We start from the raw sequence: 18620 nt of genomic DNA, 5'->3' as shown, positions 1-18620 counted from the left end.
TTAGGACCAGGGTGGCCATGCCGAGTCTGGCATCCAGCAGGAGGGTTGAGTTTGTGTGTGGACGTGGGAGGAGCGTGTGACATTAACAATGTCTATGTTTTACCATAGAGTTTTACCATAGAGTACCATAGAGTTACCATAGAGCTCCTAGTGATTCTAGGAGCTACCCATTATCACTTCCAGGTTGTACCCAGAAGTGATGTACCGGCACAGAGGCCAGGAACCTTTCTTTGTTTTTCTCCCTCTGCTACTTGGAGCAGTGGCGGGCAACAGTGGTGGTTGACAGGAAGCCTCCCACTATAGCTGGAGGCTTGGCATCCCTACTTAGAGCCCTGTTCTTGCGTTGAGGGCTTCTGAGGGCTGAGCACACAACATCAGCCTAGGTGGCGTAGTGGTCTAAAGTGTTGGAATGGGATCGGGGAGACCCAAGTTCAAATCCCCACTCTGCCATGGGCACTACTGAATGACCTCTAGGTCATGAATATATAGTCTTAACCTACCTCACAGTGGGTTGTTGTTGTGAAGTTAAAATGGAGGAGAGAAGAGCCATGTTGTCAATTGCTTTGGATCCCCACTGAGAGAAAAGCAGGGTATAAATATCTGCAGAAATAGATCCAGAGGAGTTCGCCGTGTTAGTCTGTAGTAGCAAGATAGTAAAGAGTCCAGTAGCACCTTTAAGACTAACCAACTTTATTGTAGCATAAGCTTTCGAGAACCATAGCTCTCTTCGTCAGATGCATCGTTATGCATCTGACGAAGAGAGCTATGGTTCTCGAAAGCTTATGCTACAATAAAGTTGCATCTGACGAAGAGAACTGTGATTCTCGAAAGCTGACGATGCATCTGACGAAGAGAGCTGTGGTTCTCGAAAGCTTATGCTACAATAAAGTTGCATCTGACGAAGAGAGCTGTGGTTCTCGAAAGCTTATGCTACAATAAAGTTGGTTAGACTTAAAGGTGCTACTGGACTCTTGACTATTTTGCAGAAATCAAGTCATTTATTGAAAACAGGCACGTTCCTCAACGTATGAGGTCCCTGACCCAAGTTCCTGAGTTACTTACAGACCAATTTCAACCCTACTTCGCTCTTGTCATAGGTAACAAGGGCTGTGGAGTCTGGATAATGTCCTCAAGCCTCCCTCACATCACTAGTAACCAAATTGGCCACAACAGCATCTATGGGGTTGCAGTGTTTTGCCGCAAGGATGATGCCATTGAATACCTTGCCAACCAAGGGGGCAATGAGAACTTCAACGATGAGGGAGAAGCTGCCAACTGGGAGAATGAGCTGGAGAGCGAGGACGAGCGCCTGACTTCCCGCAGGCCCATCAGTGTGGCGCTGGTGGAGTCGAACAGCATCAACCACAATGGGGGTGAGTTCTGGGGAAATGGCGTTGCCCTCCAAAAGGCTGCAAGAGTTGCTTATGAATGCCCTGTGTGGATCTGGCAGAAACACTGGACCAAAGAGAAGCATCCAAGTTGCTACCACTACTGTTAGTGGCTTTTGTGTCTGTCTGGATGCTTTTTTGATCCATTTTCAAATGTAAGCTGAGCCGAACACTGAAAGTTGGGAAAGCCTGCAATGCCGTTGCACTGGACATTTAGAACTGGGGTGGGGATTATTCAAGTTCTTGGCTTCCCTTGCTACATATTTACAGATCACACAGTGTAAAATGAAGTAATCAAATAGCATAAGGGATCTCCATCCATCCATCCATTCATTCATTCATTCAACTTCTAGCCCACCCTCCCCACAATTGGGCTCAGGGCGGGTTACTGCAATTTCAATATATAAATAAAAACAACGACAGGAAAAACAGCGATTGAATATGCAGTGCAATAGGACTAGCATTACAAAAATTAGAAACTGCAAACAAAGTATCAGACGTGATACGTCAAGCTATGCAGAAAATGGAATTACAGACGTAGAAAACAATGCAGTAAGAGCAGGATAACTGCATACAACAAATAGGTCACATGTAACATACAGGGGCATAGACAGTCCTGTTCTCTTTTTGAAAGCACCTTCCGGAGCCATTCTTTCATACTATTGCTGTATTACCTTTATCGGGGCTTTTTTTCCGGGAAAAGAGGTGGTGGAACTCAGTGGGTTGCTCTCGGAGAAAAAGGTCACATGGCTGGTGGCCCCGCCCCCTGATCTCCAGACAGAGGGGAGTTGAGATCGGCGCGGAGGCCAATCTCAACTCCCCTCTGTCTGGAGATCAGGGGGTGGGGCCACCAGCCATGTGACCATTTTCAAGAGGTGCCGGAACTCCATTCCACCGCTTTCCCGCTGAAAAAAAGCCCTGGTGTCAGGCAGGAGGGGGTTTCTAGAATGTACTAACGTGGTTGCCATCTGTGCTCAGCAGCTGAAGGGGCAGAGAAGAAACATGCCTGGGTGTTGCTAGGTGGGAACAAAGGCTGTCTGGGGCAGATGCCGCAGCACAGTGCTGGGGGAGGTGGGAATCGAACAACGTTGTCCATGGGCAAATGCTGTAATTGCTTTGCCCCTGTGCTGTCCTTGATGACCTTTAACAGCATCAGCTTGACCTGCTCTTACCACACAACAGCTCCCACCCATCCCAGTTGCTGCTTTCTGTTATGAGTGCTGCGTGTCCTCTGCATTTAGTTGCCACTGGCCTGTTGCCAGTTTGTGCAGCAGATTCAACATTTTATTATTCTAGCTGTATGTTGTATTATTCAGGTATTCATTCCCTGCATTTCTCCAAAATGGGGGTGCAGAGTTGCTTGAAGTGCCATTCTCCAGTCCTCCATCTTAACCTCACAACGACAACCACCCTTTGACACAGGTCAGGCTGAGAGAGAAACTGGCCCAAGGCCACGCAGTGAACTTCCACGGCAGAGTGGGGTTTCAAACCTGGATCTCCCAGCTCCTGGTCTGACACGTGATAAGCTGTGCATTTTAAATGCTAACGTTGATTGAAAAATATCTTATTGCCTTCAATTGATGACTGGATTCTGAAAATGATGGAGTTAGCTGTGATGGCTAAACTTACAGCTTTGATGAGAGATAAAACATTGTCTACATTCATAATAAATTGGAAACTCCTTATTGATTTTTGGCGTGAAACAGGAAAAGATGAACTGATTATTTGTGGATTTGATTTCTAAGAAGAGTTTGAGAAAATTAAATAAAAGGGGGTAATATAGGAAAGGTAAACTTCAGAGGTATTAAGACTACAAGTTGAATATTTGTAAAGATATTAAAAGTGTAGAGAAAATTGAAAATGATTTCTTCTACAAGTATCATTTTTCTCTGTCCTTTTTCTTATGTTTATGTTTTCTTTTTCTTTCTTTTTTTCTTATTCTTCTCTATTTCTGTTTTTTTCTTCTCGTTCTTTTTTCCCTTTTCCCCTTTTAATGGGATTTTAAATTTATCAATAAAATAAAAGTTTTAATGAGAAAAACATCTTATTCCTTGGACTGCCGTGTAGATTCATTTCTGGGTTTCTGCCTGTTAAGCGAAGGTTACTGATAATGCGGCTTCCCCATCTCCATTCCTTTCGTAGCTGCTGGTTTATACGTCAAGAGCAGCGAGGCCCTGAACATCATAGGAAATGCCATCCATGCCAACCACGACTGTGGGGTCTCTGTCTCTCAGAGCTCCCAGCTCACCCGAATAGCAAACAACAGCATTTCTTGCAACAGCCTGGGTGGAGTCCTAGTGGAAGCAGAGTGCCGGGTGGACCTTCGTGGCAACGGCATTTATGACAACAGCAGCCACGGGATTGCTTCCAAGGGTGACGGTGTCATCGCTGAGAACGATATCCTAGGAAACCAGGGGTGCGGCCTCCGGTTGTTGCAGGCAGCAGATATGAAGGTGGGTTCCTTTTGATAAATAAGAAGAATATGTTTATCTTGTTCGTATTTGATCGATTTTGTGGGTGGGTTGATGTCATTTTATCTACACAACACTTCTCTGAGGTAAGTTAGTCCAAGAGATGGTGGTTGACCTACTGAGCCGCAGTGTCACCCCTGAAACATGTCAGTAGGAAATTGGACCCGGGTCTGTTCCTTCAAGTCCAGCCCTGAATCCATTGCACCATTCTCTGGTTTTGCTGCAGTACATACTTTGTGGATCAGTCGATGAAACCTGTGCTGGAGAGAACATCTTTCTTGACTGCTGGGGCAAAGGTTCCCAAATGGTCCATCAGACATGGGCTGCCAGTAAATAACATTGGAGTCTGAGTTTCAGAAGGTAGCACCGTTGAGACATTTGCTAAGACCTGGAGACTGACAAGTAGCCCCTTGAAAGGAGCAGCCAAGAAAGTCACAGGTGTATCACGGCAGATTTCTCAGTTTTCATACCCTATCAGGTTAAGGATTCTGTGGAGGATTCTTGGCTTAAACGGTCACAAAGTATTGGCAGCATGAAGAATTGATTCCTCGCAGTCAATTTTGCACATTGCTAATTTTGAATTATGGGTTATTAGCTCGAATGCAAGTTTAGGATTATGTATTGCCTCGAGAGTGGCGTTGATAGGGATCCCAAAGACAACTTGTTGTGTTATTGCTTCTCAGCTGAAATCTGGCAGGGATCCATCGCCTACCCCAAGAGAAGCCATGGAACAAGTAAACAGTTCTGAGCAGTCCTTGGAGGCTGTGCTGCCTTGGAGAGAAATACAGAGTAGACTGTTGCTGTTGTGCAGGTCCCAGGAAAAGGCAAGATGTATCATAGTCTTGATGAATAAATTAAGTTTTGATGGGACCCAGCATTTGCTGAGGGAGTGCTTGCCTGTTGGTGGACAACGAACTGGGATGTGAGAGAGTCCCTCTGCGGTACAGCAGTTTCCAAATAGGCTGAGAATACATTCAAGGGCTTCTGCAAATGGAATGAATTAGAGATCTGTAAAATTGTGGTGCCTGTGGGCACTTTTAGAATTTTGAGGCCTGGTAGTGGCAGCCTCCACAAAATGGCTGCCATGTTCCACAAAATGTTGGGCATTTCTAAGCCAAGCACTCCCCTGTCATGGAGGCAGACACTTCCAAATGGGTGAACATTTGCCAGGCCAAACTTGGCAGCCAGCAGGAGGGGCAGGGACATGGGGGGGTGATGTTGGGTATGATATCACTTTACTTCCAGGTACAACCCAGAAGAGACAATGGGTAGCTCTAGGAGTTGGGGGGGGCAGGGGCATGGGGGGTGACACAGGGGTGTGTGTGACATCACTGCATCACTTCTGGGTACAACCCAGAAATGGCAGTGGGTAGTTTTAGGTATTGCCAGAAACTTTATGTTAAAAATCTGTTTTTGCCATAGAGTTTCTGGCAATTCCTAGAGCAACCCATTTACTTCCAAGTTGTACCCAGAAGTGAGATACTGGCACAAAGGCCAACAACATTTTTGTTTTTCTCCCACCGCTGCTTGGAGTGGTTTGGGCAACAGGGGTAACTCTGCTGCAGGTACAAGGTGATACCACTTGGGCTTTTCTGAAGTACCTCCTACACTTAGGAAACAGAAGAAAACTGGGGTCAGCTGTTTGCTTTGAAGAGCTCCTGCTTGGTTTCCGTTTCCAAAGAAAGGAGAGGGTTTGCTCCCTGAATGGCCGCAGGGAGAGGTTTTCATGCTCATAAACCTAAGAGGGACTGTGTCAAGCTGCAGGGGGAGGGGGTCATATGGGAGGGGGTCATATGGAAGTGATACACTTTGCTAGCCAGCAGTACCTTGTTCCAAGACCTTTTGGATTTTGTCCTGAAGTCTGACAAAGCAATTGGACACCATACGTTGGGGGATCACCACAAAATGTCATCCAATTAGCTACGTGTGGTGCTCATCTCTTTTAGACTTGAATTGGGCGACAGCCCAGAGATAGATCAAGTATATGCGTGTTGTCTTAGCTTTGTAAAAACAGCCTGGCCAAGACTGCAGTGGATGCACTCCAAAAGTGCGGTCCTACGTAGAGTTTAGTCTTTCTAAATCCATGGAGGTCGAGGGACTTAGAGAGGTGTGGCTCTGCTTAGAATTACATGGTAAGAGGAGAAGGTACACACAAGAACAATTATTTGTGAGATAAAAACAGCCATAAGCATTACTTCTCTCTGTCATGTTTTTCTCCTCTTACCCATGTCCATATGTTTCCTCAGAATCAATAAATATTTTAAAATATATTAACGTGGCTTTCGCATTTTCTAGCCTCTTAGCAATTCTTCAATTCAAATAAAGGATATTGTTAAATGGTGGAGAGCAGAATACAGGAACACAAGGCTGCTTTGTAGTAATAACAAAGATATGGAAGATCCATGAAGACTTGCAAGGGAAGGGAAATACCGTTTACACGCATGCTGGCAGCCCTCCCTGCCTGTCTTCTTCTGTCCCTCTTCTCCTTCTGCTCTTTATCTGCTTTCTTCACCGCTGCTCATTCTCCACTTCCACCACACACCAGCTCTGTCCCACACCACCTTCTGTTGCCATGTCACTTTGGGTTGGTGAAGCATCCCCTCACAATGCAATATCTTGCAATATCTTCATGCATGTAAACATTTTTTTTTTTGCTTGATAGGGGTCACCGATTTTTCTGATCTACCAGATCCTCTGAATTCCCAACTTTCATTTATTTTTTTAAAAAGTCTACCTCTTTTCTTTGCAAACATACCTTTCCTCTTGCTTCTCAGCAAGGAAAGGGACTAGAGACTTTTTAAAATGAAAGCTGGAATTTGGAGAACCTAATCAATTGTTATAATACTATAATGAGAGCAAGTATAGTGTTGTCGCTAGGGTGTCAGATTAGGATCTGAGAGATCCAGAATCAAATCTCCACTCTGCCTTGGAGGCTTTCTGGGGGGACCTTGGGCAATCACATATTCAGCCTAACCTACTTTACAGGATTGTTGTTTGGGTAAAGTGGTGGAAAGGGGAATGATGTAAGCCACTGTGGGTCTTCATTGAGGAGAAAGGTGGGGTATAAATGAAATAAATAAATATGACAATTGCCAATATTTAAAAAGCTCTCTAAGGTAGGTAAAGGTAGTCCCCCATGGAAGCACTGAGTCATTATTGTCCCATGGGGGGACATCGCATCACAACGTTGTCTTGGCAGACTTTTTTTTTACGAGATGGTTTGCCATTGCCTTCCCCAGTCATCTACACTTTACCCCCAGGAAACTGGGTACTCATTTTACCAACCTCGGACGGATGGAAGGCTGAGTCAACCTTGAGCCGGCTATGTGAACCCGGCTTCCGCCAGGATTGAACTCAGGTCGTGAGCAGGGCTTGGGCTGCAGTACTGCCGCTTACCACTCTGTGCCATGGGGCCCTTATCAAAAAGCTCTCTAATGGGGGAGAACGGCCACTGTGGGGGACTGAGGCAAGGAAAATGTTGGGGAAAAATGCCATTTGGAAGCCCCATTGCTTGTATTAATAGCCGCAGCAGCTATGAGGAAACCACGTACGCCCGTCCCTTTATGGAAAACACCATTGTTGCTTCAACTCTTTGCCGAGTTTCCCTTAGCTGATGGCCATCAGGCTTTGGTTCTGCAATAGAATCTCAGCATTTAAATGACCCTACCAAGGTATAAGGCAGTGTTCTGAGCAGGGCTTTTTTTTCAGCTGGAACGCGGGGGAACGGAGTTCCGGAACCTCTTGAAAATGGTCACATGGCTGGTGGCCACGCCCCCTGATCTCCAGACAGAGGGGAGTTGAGATTGCCCTCCGCGCCAGCAATCTCAACTCCCCTCTGTCTGGAGATCAGGGGGCAGGGCCACCAGCCATGTGACCATTTTCTCCGAGGGCAACCCACTGAGTTCCACCACCACCTCTTTTCCCAGAAAAAAAGCCCTGCTTCTGAGCCTTGGGAGACAAGTCCGTTACAATATTTGACTCTTCTCTCTGCCCTCTCTTCCATTTCTAGGTAACCAAAAACAGAATCCATTCCTTTCGAGGTTATGGGATTGAGATGCTTGATCAGACCAAAGGCGTGGTGCAAGATAATGTGATTTTTCAAGGGAAGTCCAAAAGGGCCATTTTGCAGCAGACGTCCTGCGGGGACGGGTGCATCATTCAGAATAACAAGTTCATTGCCTTTAAAAAAAAGTAAGTCTCTCGTGTCTCTACTCACTTACTTCAGTGTTTTTTTTCATGCTTCCCGATTTCTCATTTCTGTGAGCAGCTTTAAACCCGCACCTCGACCAATGTGCCGTGTTGTTTGATTCTGTTCTGTTGTTCCAGGCCCGATGCTGCCTGGACCCTGGAAAACCCTCCAGCACGCCCTCACATCGAAGGATCCTCTCGAGGCGTGTCAATAATTGGGAACAATCAAAAAGTCACAAACATGACTGCCAGAATAGCTGCCCGAGTGGATGGAGGTTGCCATAACAACAGCAGCATTTTCTGCACTATTCTGTGACTCCTGTGCGTTTCTTTCAAGCTTTTCTTTAGCTCAGAGACCAGCCTTGGGACACTTCCTCTGTGTGTTCGTTGCAGAAGCTCATGTTGAGTTGTTTATTTAATTACTAGTGTGATGTCCCAGCCAGTGTGAGGGGAGCGTAATTGGAAAGGTGGCCATAACACACAACCTTGCCCCGCTGTCAGGCCCTGTGGTCTCTGCTGCATCTTCTGCACCCGCATCTCCTGATCTCCTTCCTCTCATCCCTCCAGCAGCAGCCCATCCCTGGGGCTGTGTTTGTAAGGGGGAGGAAAAAAACAATTTCTCACCCTGCCATAAAGCTTGCAGGGTGGCCTTTTCTGCACTCTTGGCCCAAGGGCCAAAACAGACGAGACGCTTGATGCGTGGAGGACACACGTCGGTTTCCTGAAAGGTTCCACGGGAAGTGTAGTGAGAAAGAACCTCTACCAAAGAGAAGAGGGTGAGAATCCCTCTTCTCCCTGGCGGAGAGTCTTTCTCTAGGTGTCTCATCTAGTCCACTCAGCTCTCTCTCGCCACCACCAGCTCCCCTTAAAGCACTCCGCAGCCAGAGGGAGCCGAGCAGTGGTGAGAGGGAGCCAATTGCGCAGGCGGCAGTCAGAGAGAGCTGGCAGCAGCGATAGGCGCCTTGTCCCTCTCACCGCTGCTAGCACTTTAGGCTCCCTCTGGCTGCCGAGTGCATTTAGGGGAGCGGGCTGCCCAGGGGGGCTGGTGGGAGCCAAAGGGACAAGAAGCCAATCACCACCGCCAGCTCCCTTGGACCGCTGCCCACACAATCAGCTCCCTCTTGTCTGACTGCAGAGCACTTTTAGGTGAGCAAGGAGAGCTGGCGGCAGCAGGAGGGAGCCAAGCGGACTAGACGAGACTCCTAGAGAAAGAACCTCTGCCAGGGAGAAGAAGAGGGATTCTTTCCTCCTCCTCCTCCTTGGCAGAGGTTCTTTCTCACTACACTTCCCATGGAACCTTGAGGGAAACTGACAGGCGTCCTCCACGCGTCAGGTGTCCCGTCTGTTTTGGCTCTAACTTCACAGAGATGCAGTGAGAGTCAAACAAGGAAGGAAGAAAGGGGCAGGTAAAACCACTGGACAGACAGCCACAAACAGCCACTAGGCCAATCCCTGCCGTGGTCTCTTTATGCCTATCCTTAGTTGCATTGGTTATAAGTTGTGGAGGTTTGTTCTGAGTTGAAGGACGGGATTAGCTCTGTGGCTGTAACTTCACACAAAAGGACTGCTTTTCTGTGAACCAAAAGAAATCAACCATGTTCAGTTTCTAGAAGGAAGAGGGCAACTGGGGCTTTCTGGCTAGGTAAAAGATTAAAACTCTCTGAACAAAGCTTTATTTCCTTCCCTTTCCTGTCATATTTCATATGGTAACTCCTCCTACCCCAAACACTAGCAAAGTTATTGAGGAGGCAGGCAGATTCACAATAAATGTGTTGTAATAGATTTCTCCCTTCAAGAATCCACCACCACTTCTGACCAATGACCTCCAGGTGTTTTCTTAAGACATATTTCTTTAGATAAGTGCGATCCCTTCCCTTCTGGCAGTTTTCCGAATGACCAGTTGGGTGGGTTGCTATAGTAATACCTCGTGTCTAACGCTGTATTGAGGTCTCCGATCTTATTGAGCCTGTGGACACTTTTGGCATTTTGATGGGGAGTAGATTCCACCAGAAAAGGACCGCTGTGAGAGCACGAGACGAATGGCGCGCAAATGCACTTACACGTGTTCCCTGTTGCTCTCCTGTCCACTCGCATAGCACGACCACGCTGCATGCATCCCCATGTTCGGGCTGGCACGGGTTTCTTTAGCGTTCATCCATGCTATCCCACCATGCACCTCTACTTTGCCAAGCATCCCTTTCCCCTTTTTCTTCCCCTCCCCTTCATCCCCATCTGCCCCCACCCTTTCTTCTGATCGGGAGATGGGCTGCGCTGGTGATTTTAAGAGAGAAGATCCCCCCAGGCACATCCTCTTCTCCCTTCTGCCTTTGCATTTCTCTTCAGACCTCCCGCCAAGCATCCCTTTCCCCTCTTCCCCCCCCCCCTTTTTCCTGGTCAGGAAGTGGAAGCAGACAAAAGTGGCCGCTCTACAGTGGCAAATTTTTTGATGCTGCCTAAGGCTACAGGACACGGGCTCACCTCTGGGAAGATGTACACGGGCGGTAGGAACAGACATGATCATATTCACTCGCTTAGAGATGTGTAATTCTTCTCTTGTGGTTTGGCCCAGAGATGCTGAGGCCAATTGCAAAATGATGGGAGGCTCCAAGACAAGCCTCCTCCTACAGAGAGAGGGTGCTCCTTGCGCACAAGGGTTCTGGGTTCTTTTGAAGCATCTCCTACTTCAGTGAGGTGGAGGAAAGCCAGAATTGGTCCTTCACTTTAGGAAGCAGGTGCCATCTTGAAGAAGCAAGTGGGCACCAGAAATACACTGGTTAGCACTACGGCGCCCACATTGGGGACCACTGGACTCCATATTATTGGTCTCTTTAATAGCCATTCTGAAGGAGCCTTGATATAGCAATGAAGTAATCTTCCTTTCCTTCCAGAAATGTACAACATACATACAGAAATGGGAACTTTCTCAACACAGAAGAAAATGGTGTGGTTATAGTGGTACAGTAGCATAAAGCTTGCGTCCAGGCAAAAGAATGAATTCAGAAACGGTTGGAGAACTGGGTCTTTTTAGTTTAGAAAAAAGGTGACTAAGGGGAGACAAGATGGATGTTTATAAAAATATACACGGGCAGGGCTTTTTTTCTGGAGAAAGAGGTGGTGGAACTCAGTGGGTTGCCCTCAGAGAAAATGGTCACATGGCTGGTGGCCCCGCCCCCTGATCTCCAGACAGAGGGGAGTTGAGAGTGCCCTCCGCGCCGCTCAGCGGCGCGGAGGACAATCTCAACTCCCCTCTGCCTGGAGATCAGGGGGTCGGGCCACCAGCCATGTGACGATTTTCAAGAGGTTCCGGAACTCCGTTCCCCCGTGTTCCCCCTGAAAAAAAGCCCTGTACACGGGAGGGGAGAGAGTGGATAAAGAGAACTGTTTTTACCTCTCCCCAAATTCTGGAACTCAGGGGCACCCAGTGCAGTTGATGGGCTATAGATTCAGGAGGGACAAAAGAAAGGAATTCTTAACAACTGATCAAATTGTGGAATTCTCTGCCAGAAGATGTAGTGGTGGCCACCAGCCTTTAAAGGGTGTTAGGCAGATTCATGGAGGTCTATCAGAGGCTACTAGCCATGGTCACTAGCAGGAACCACCATATTCAGAGACAATAAATTTCTGAATATCAGTATTAGGGGGGAACATCAAGGCGAGGCCTCGGGTTTCTGTGCTCTGGTGTTGGCCCTCCAGAGTAACTGGTTGGCCACTGTGTGAGACAGGAAGCTGGACCAGATGGACCACTGGCCTCATGTTCTTACGTAACTGTATTTTGTTAGCCTGGGGGGAGATTTTGAGTGGGGTGCCACAGGGCTCTTTTGGGCTTGGTACTCTTAAAATTTTGCACAATGACTTGGATGAAGGCAGGAGGGTAGAAGGAACCTTCATTAAATGTACAGATGATGCAGATGTGGGAGGGGCAGCAAACATCTTAGAAAACAGAAATAAAATTGAAAATGACCTTGTTAGGCTAGAAAGTTGAAATCCAACAAAGCCAAATGCAAAGTTCTGCGTTTACTGGATAGGTAAAGGAGGGGGGATACCTGGTCTTGCAGCAGTTCATGTTAAATTGTCTTGGGATTACAGGCAGATGTGAGCTATACATGAGTCAGCTTTGTGATGCAACTGCAAAAATGGATGGTATAGTTTTAGGGGCTTTAATAGAAACCTAATAAATAATGAGAACTAACATTATTTTAATGTTTTAATTATCTGTTGTTCACTGCCTTGAGGACCCTGTTTTTGGGTGGAAAGGCAGCATATAAATATTTTAAATAAATAACAGTTTTGCTCTTCTTTTGTGCACGACTTCGATGGCTACTGTATGGATCGTCTGCCATGAGTTAAGTGCTGTAGGGAATAAGGGTGTACGCTTCGGGTTTCTGATTCGATAATCCCGAATCAAAGCTTTCCAAAGCATTTTAATGCATTTGTAATCAAAGCTTTCCGAAGCTTCCTTACTGCATCGTGGTGCATTTGTGCACCTCCAGGGCTTTTCTCCAATTTTTTTCAAGCCTGCTTTGCTCTGAACTTTTGGGAAAGATCACAGTAAAGCCTGGATAGCTGCTGTGTGGTTGTGAAAATTCAGATTTTCTGGCCCACATTGCATCCATTTTCCTTGACCCTTTGGCAGTCATTTCCTCCCCCTGCTACCAGGGAGCTTTTTATTCTTTAAAAAAGGCACTAGAATATTGTTATATTTAATATACTGTTATAACAATAGGTGTAGCAGGATCTCTGACTTCTCAGCCTTCATTTTTTAAAAAAACAGCAAGTCTCCAGCTCCTTCCTTGCAGAGATATAAGGGGAAAGGCATATCTTTGCAACCAAAGGGGCTGGAGACTTTTTTTAAAAAATGAAAGCTGGGAATTCAAAGGACATCTATAGTCATAACAATATATTGATCTAACCATATTCTTGTGCCTTTAAAAAAGCCCTGGTGGCCCAGGGTGGCACTGCTGGCGGATTGGGACAAGGAAATTGCAAGGAAACCTGCCACGTAGAAGCCCCATTGCTGCTTCACTGTACCTGTATGCTCACCAGCAATGGGGAAACCACAAAACACCATCCCCATATGGAAGACTCTCTCTAGTTTTGGGCACCACACTTTAAGAAGCAAATAAATAGGAATGTTTTCGGACGATGGCAGGGAAGAGAATTGGAGGGCTGGAAAATTAATCCTATAAGGAAAAGTTGAAGGAACTGGGAATGCTTAACTGACGAAGACTAAGGGGAGACATAATAGCATGGATGAAGGCAAAGATTGATTCTCTGCTGCTCCAGAGGGCAAAGCCTGATTGGAGGGAGACTTCAGAGGCACAGCGGAAGAAACATCCTGAGAGTGAGATGTTTTGACAATGGAGAATGGTGGACTCTACTTTGCTTAGGGTTGCTAGGCTGTAGTGGTAAACACCTGGTAGGAATTGGGTAACATAGAAGGTGCAGCAGCATATTGCAGGAAGTCTATGGCAGGGCTTTTTTCCAGCAGAAACGTGGTGGAACGGAGTTCCGGAACCTCTTGAAAATGGTCACATGGCTGGTGGCCCCGCCCCCTGATCTCCAGACAGAGGGGAGTTTAGATTGCCCTCCATGCCGCCTAGCAGCACTTAGTGGCGCAGGGGGGAATCTAAACTCCCCTGTCTGGAAATCGGGGTGGGGCCACTGGCCATGTGACCATTTTCACTGAGGACAATTTAAACTTTAAAAAACTCCCCCCTTGTTCCAGCTGACCCAAAGTGATGTGCGGTTGTGAGTTCCACTACTGAGTTCCACCACCTCTTTTCCCAGAAAAAAAGCCCCGGGGAGAACGTCCGCTAAGTACACCTGCGTGTGCTCATGTCCCCCTTCCCATTTCTTCCCACCGGTGACCGAGGCATGAGATGGCCTGAGAAGTGGGATAGCGGGAGGCCTGGTATCCCTACCCTTGCGTGGCAGACCTCTGTTGGGAACTCTTTAGTTTGGATTTTTCCCCTTGATCAGGGACTGGACTCTCTCTGATTCTATGAAACTATTAAATGGGCCTAAGCCTGCATTTTATCGTCAGCTGGAACGTTTTGACTCTTGAAGGCAGCTAATTGCTACACCTAGGATCCTTCCAGGCTCCTTTGTTGGGAATCATCAGCAGGGGTTTATTGGGGTATATTGTACATTACACAGAGCTTCATTCAAGGAAGAACTGCCTGTGAACAGTCCGGCCCCTGGTGCCAAAAGAGGGACGACTGGATTGTCCAAACCAAAGGCCAAATGAGGGAAAAATGGATTCCTGAGGTGATTTCAGATTGGTGCTGCTCAGAGCTAGAAATAGTGCTAGGAGAGTAACAGCGCACATTGTGCCTTTGAAACTACTTAAATGTGACTGCCTGTAAGAGAAAATGTACTTTCTGCTGCCTCTGTGGGGGAAAGCATCCTTAACCTCTTCTCCCCCTTTAATGAACTGGTTCAATAGATTGGGCCTGAATCTGAGAGAACCACCTGGATTTTGGTGCTACTTTATCTGGATAAATCAATGTGCAGAGGGCAGGAAAGTTGAATGTTTGTTTCCCATTTGTGAGGCACAGGATGGGGGAGGCAGAAGAGTGGCTATCTTTGTGGCCAGTGTGGACCACGGGGATGCCTTCGTGTTGTCCCCCTTGCAGAGTTCATGAGTTTTTGACAGTTGTTTGGAAGGCTTGCGGTGCAATGAGTACAGTGGTTCCTGCTAGCTGAATTTTCAGTGCCATGCCTCTGGGCAGAACGTGTTGAATGTCTGTCTTTCATGCAACTGCATAGCAAGAAGCAAAGAGGGCCATGAGTTAATGAACTAAGGAATGAAGCTTTTGCTTTTTTGCCCTGCCCTCTAATGTCCAGCTGTCACAGTTTGTTCAGGAGGCTGCTAGCACCCTAGAAAGGATTTCCCGGTTTAAAGCACCTGTTAGCAACAATGGCTGTTTTGGCATGCTAGTCCACGTAGGGTCCTCTCAATGTCTGATGCATATTATTGGTGCTCAAATCAAAATTCAAATATATACATATATACAATTCAAGAATCCATCATACTGAATCAGTACGGGAAACAACATATAACTCTTTCAACAGACTGTAGCCTCCAAGCACTCTCTCAACATTAAATATAGCCTCTTGTTAATAATACAGAACTGTCCACAATCTCCAAATAAATGTTGAGGAGCCCCGCATCGCCGTCTATTTAAGGGAAAGCGGGTATCTTGCAAGGTGAGAGAAGTCCATAAAAGGTAGCAACAGCTTCTGATTTGTTTTTTCTCTTTCTCTCACCAGGTGGATGAAAGGGGGAACTCCACGGAGTCCCCCGAACGGCCCTACCATCGGCCAGGCAAAGTTATTCGGCTTGTTTCATTCCACAAGAACTCTGGATTCTGTGTTGGCTCCTGAGGAAGTTCTTGTGGAATGAAACAAGCCGAGTAACTTTGCCTGCCCGCTTGTAGGGCCGTTCGGGGGACTCTGTGGAGTTCCCCCTTTCATCCACCTTTTCCCACCTGCTGAGAGAGAGAGAAAAAAAAATGAATCAGAGGCTGTTGCTACTTACTGAGAGACAATAAAGAGTTCCCCATCACTTCCTCCAAGGCAAATTTCGAATGGAGTCTGGCTGCCAGTGCTTTCAGTAATGTGAGAAGGGTTCCCCTACCCTCAGCAGCACGCCAGCCTTTTCATGCTGGAACCAGCATGTGACCAAGAAGGGGGAAGTGCTCCATACAACTTCTGTGCTGGATCCAGCAAGGGGGAGCGCTCTGGCATCTTGGGCCGGTGGCGAAAGCCCTGCTGGATGAGGGCCCTGTGCATCAGGCACGTGCAAGGAGACTTAATAGGGGAAGAATTTTTCTTTGCAACGGTTAATGGGTCTGATGGCAAATCTGGGACTGTCCCCTTCAGATGATCGTCCTTCTGGTGACCGTCGAGTCGAGTCAAGTCTTCTTTGTGTAGTGAACAGGCAGTTAACATGTTAACGCTACAGCAGAAAGCCTGAGAAACAGATATTCCCAAATGACTTTTTTCCCTGGGAAAAAACCAACAAATTCCCAAACTTCGAAATGAGACAGAGCATGTAGATAATGTGATAAGGTAGATACAGTTACTTGAGAAAAACTAAAGGGGCCTACTTCTGAGCAAAAATATACTGAATCCAGCAAAAAAATATCAGTCCACTCCACTGAAGTCAGTGATAGGGTCTCCAACCCAGCTAAACTAGTTATGATTAACATGTGTATTAACCACTTTTCTTGGGAGTGCCGTTGCTCAGCAGACATCTGCGCAAACATGCAACAGGCGCAGGGTTAGGTGCCATCTCCCAGTGAAAGCAAAGTTACAGGTTAGTAGCAAGTTAATCATAACTAACGAGCTGGCTTGGGGGAGGCTGGGATAGACATCCCATTTAAAAGCAGGCAAGTTTTGTGTGTAGAGAGCCACATCAATATTTTAAAGAACTTTTAAAGTTTTTAACTGTTGGATTATTATGCCCTCCCGTTTTTAAAGGGAATTATAAACATTTTATGTGTAAAGTTTTGTTAAAGAAAAAAAAAACTCTGTATATTACAAAAATAAAAGTGCTATATTTTAAACACTGAAGTGTTGTGTTTTGGCTTATTTTCCCAGTTCCAGCAGGCTGTCCAGATGTCAAGGTGGGGGCCTGGGCTCAGAAGCTTGTACCACTCACAGTTCTGGAAGGCTGACCGTTTAGCAAATATTCCAGCTTGGCCTCCAGCCACAGTTAGTGAGGTCACCTCATTAATATTACAGCTAAAAAACGGCAAAGCACCGGGAAGTGATTTCATTATAGTAGAACTGCTTAAAACACATATAGACTGGTGGTCTCCAATATTAGCTAACGTATTTACATACATAGATCAATCAGCTCAGATACTGAAGGATTTTGTGCGACGGTGATCAAATTATGCAACAAACACCAGTCAGGTATATCCGGGCTTTAACTCGGACCACTTTAGGAGGTTACTATATAGCGGCTGTTTAAGATCTCTGCTTCCCAATTTTAAAGTGTTTATGCAGGGCTATATTTATGACAACTGTTATATGATGTATGCTAATTAGATTTTATAATATTTATATTTGTATTTTAACTGAAGTTTAACTTGTATAACACTTATCAAATAAAGGAATGTCCTGTTTTACTTATTTAAAGCTGGTTGTGGACTGAAATAAGTTCAATTCAGACCAAGAGAATCTATTAGAAATTGAACAGGCAGGCTTTTCCCAAGGCCGTTCTACCATGGATCACTGTTTGGTGCTGGATTACCTCATCCACAAACATGCAATGTCTCCCAAGAAAAATGTATATGCAGCATTTATAGACCTCAGGGCTGCTTTTGATACCGTCTTTCGAGGAAGACTATGGGCAAAATTGGGAGATACATCCATTGGTAAAAGATTGTTATACCTGATGATTAAGCTTCATGAGAGCAGTGAACTCCAGATAAGGTACACACAAAATGGCAAACTATCTAAGAAAATCCTGGTCCAGAAGGGCGTTAGAGAAGGTTGCTTATTAGCGCCCTTCTTATTCAACATCTATGTAAACGCATTGATTCGATGTTTACATGAGACAGATGTCCATGCCCCAAGTCTTGTAGGAAGAAAGGTACCAATTCTTATGTATGCTGACGACGCAGTCCTCCTGTCCAGGGCTTTTTTTCAGCTGGAACGCGGTGGAACAGAGTTCCGGAACCTCTTGAAAATGGTCACATGGCTGGTGGCCCCGCCCCCTGATCTCCAGACAGAGGGGAGTTGAGATTGCCCTCCGCACCGCTCAGCGGTGCGGAGGGCAATCTCAACTCCCCTCTGTCTGGAGATCAGGGGGCGGGGCCACTAGCCATGTGACCATTTTCTCCTAGGGCAACTCACCGAGTTCCACCACCTCTTTTCCCAGAAAAAAGCCCTGCTCCTGTCTCAAACAAAAATTGGTCTAAAGCGTGCCATAAAAAAATTTAGCGATCAATGTGATACTGAGCTTCTGACAATTAATTACTCAAAATCTAAAATTATACGTTTTAGTAGACAAGTTTTAAAAACTAACTGGGAAATAAATGGGAACACTATAGATCAAGTTAAAAAATTTCAATGTCTAGGAGTCATCTTTACATTCAATACTAATTTCAAAGCCCAGGGCCCATTTGGAGGGGGAACGTGCTGGAACGGCGTTCCTGTAGATCTGAAAAGAGGTCACGTGGGTTTTGGCCCTGGCCACGTGATTCCTTTTCCTCCCTGCTGCCTCCACGCTGCCCGTGTCTTTAGCAGCAGGCAGCGTCAGAAGCAGCAGCAGCTGCAGCACCACCACCATCCCATCACCGCCTCCTGGATTCCCTGGTGTGAACATGCATGCGCGGTGTGTGTGTGTGCATGGCCCAGCCTCCAGGCCTGCAAGCAGTGAGGGCTCTGCAGAGGGGGATAAGCCACTTTGAATTCATTCTGCTGCTTTATTTTCATTCGTGATGAGTGAGTGTGCGTGCGTTTGTGCAAGCAGGGCTGCTGGGGCTGGCTCTCCAAAGGAGGGTAAGCTGCTTGAAATTCATTCGCTCCTGATCCCTGCCGGGTGAAGGTGGGGGCAGAC

General features: G+C 46.5%; 1 protein-coding gene across 1 annotated transcript in view; it reads left to right on the top strand.

The window, feature by feature from the left end:
• The window catches only part of FBXO10 (F-box protein 10), a 41824-nt gene extending 33129 nt beyond the window's left edge, over window positions 1-8695 (top strand). Inside the window, exons 7-10 of the mRNA XM_054987122.1 lie at window positions 1098-1373; window positions 3531-3841; window positions 7869-8050; window positions 8186-8695. Coding sequence (XP_054843097.1) covers window positions 1098-1373; window positions 3531-3841; window positions 7869-8050; window positions 8186-8363 — 947 coding nt within the window. The 3' untranslated portion in view covers window positions 8364-8695. The remainder of the gene's footprint in view (window positions 1-1097; window positions 1374-3530; window positions 3842-7868; window positions 8051-8185) is intronic.
• The last annotated feature ends 9925 nt before the right edge of the window (window positions 8696-18620 follow it).

The sequence above is a fragment of the Eublepharis macularius genome, chromosome 8, assembly GCF_028583425.1.
Source record: "Eublepharis macularius isolate TG4126 chromosome 8, MPM_Emac_v1.0, whole genome shotgun sequence".
NCBI lineage: Eukaryota > Metazoa > Chordata > Lepidosauria > Squamata > Eublepharidae > Eublepharis > Eublepharis macularius.
This window is presented reverse-complemented; position numbering and strand designations above follow the sequence as displayed.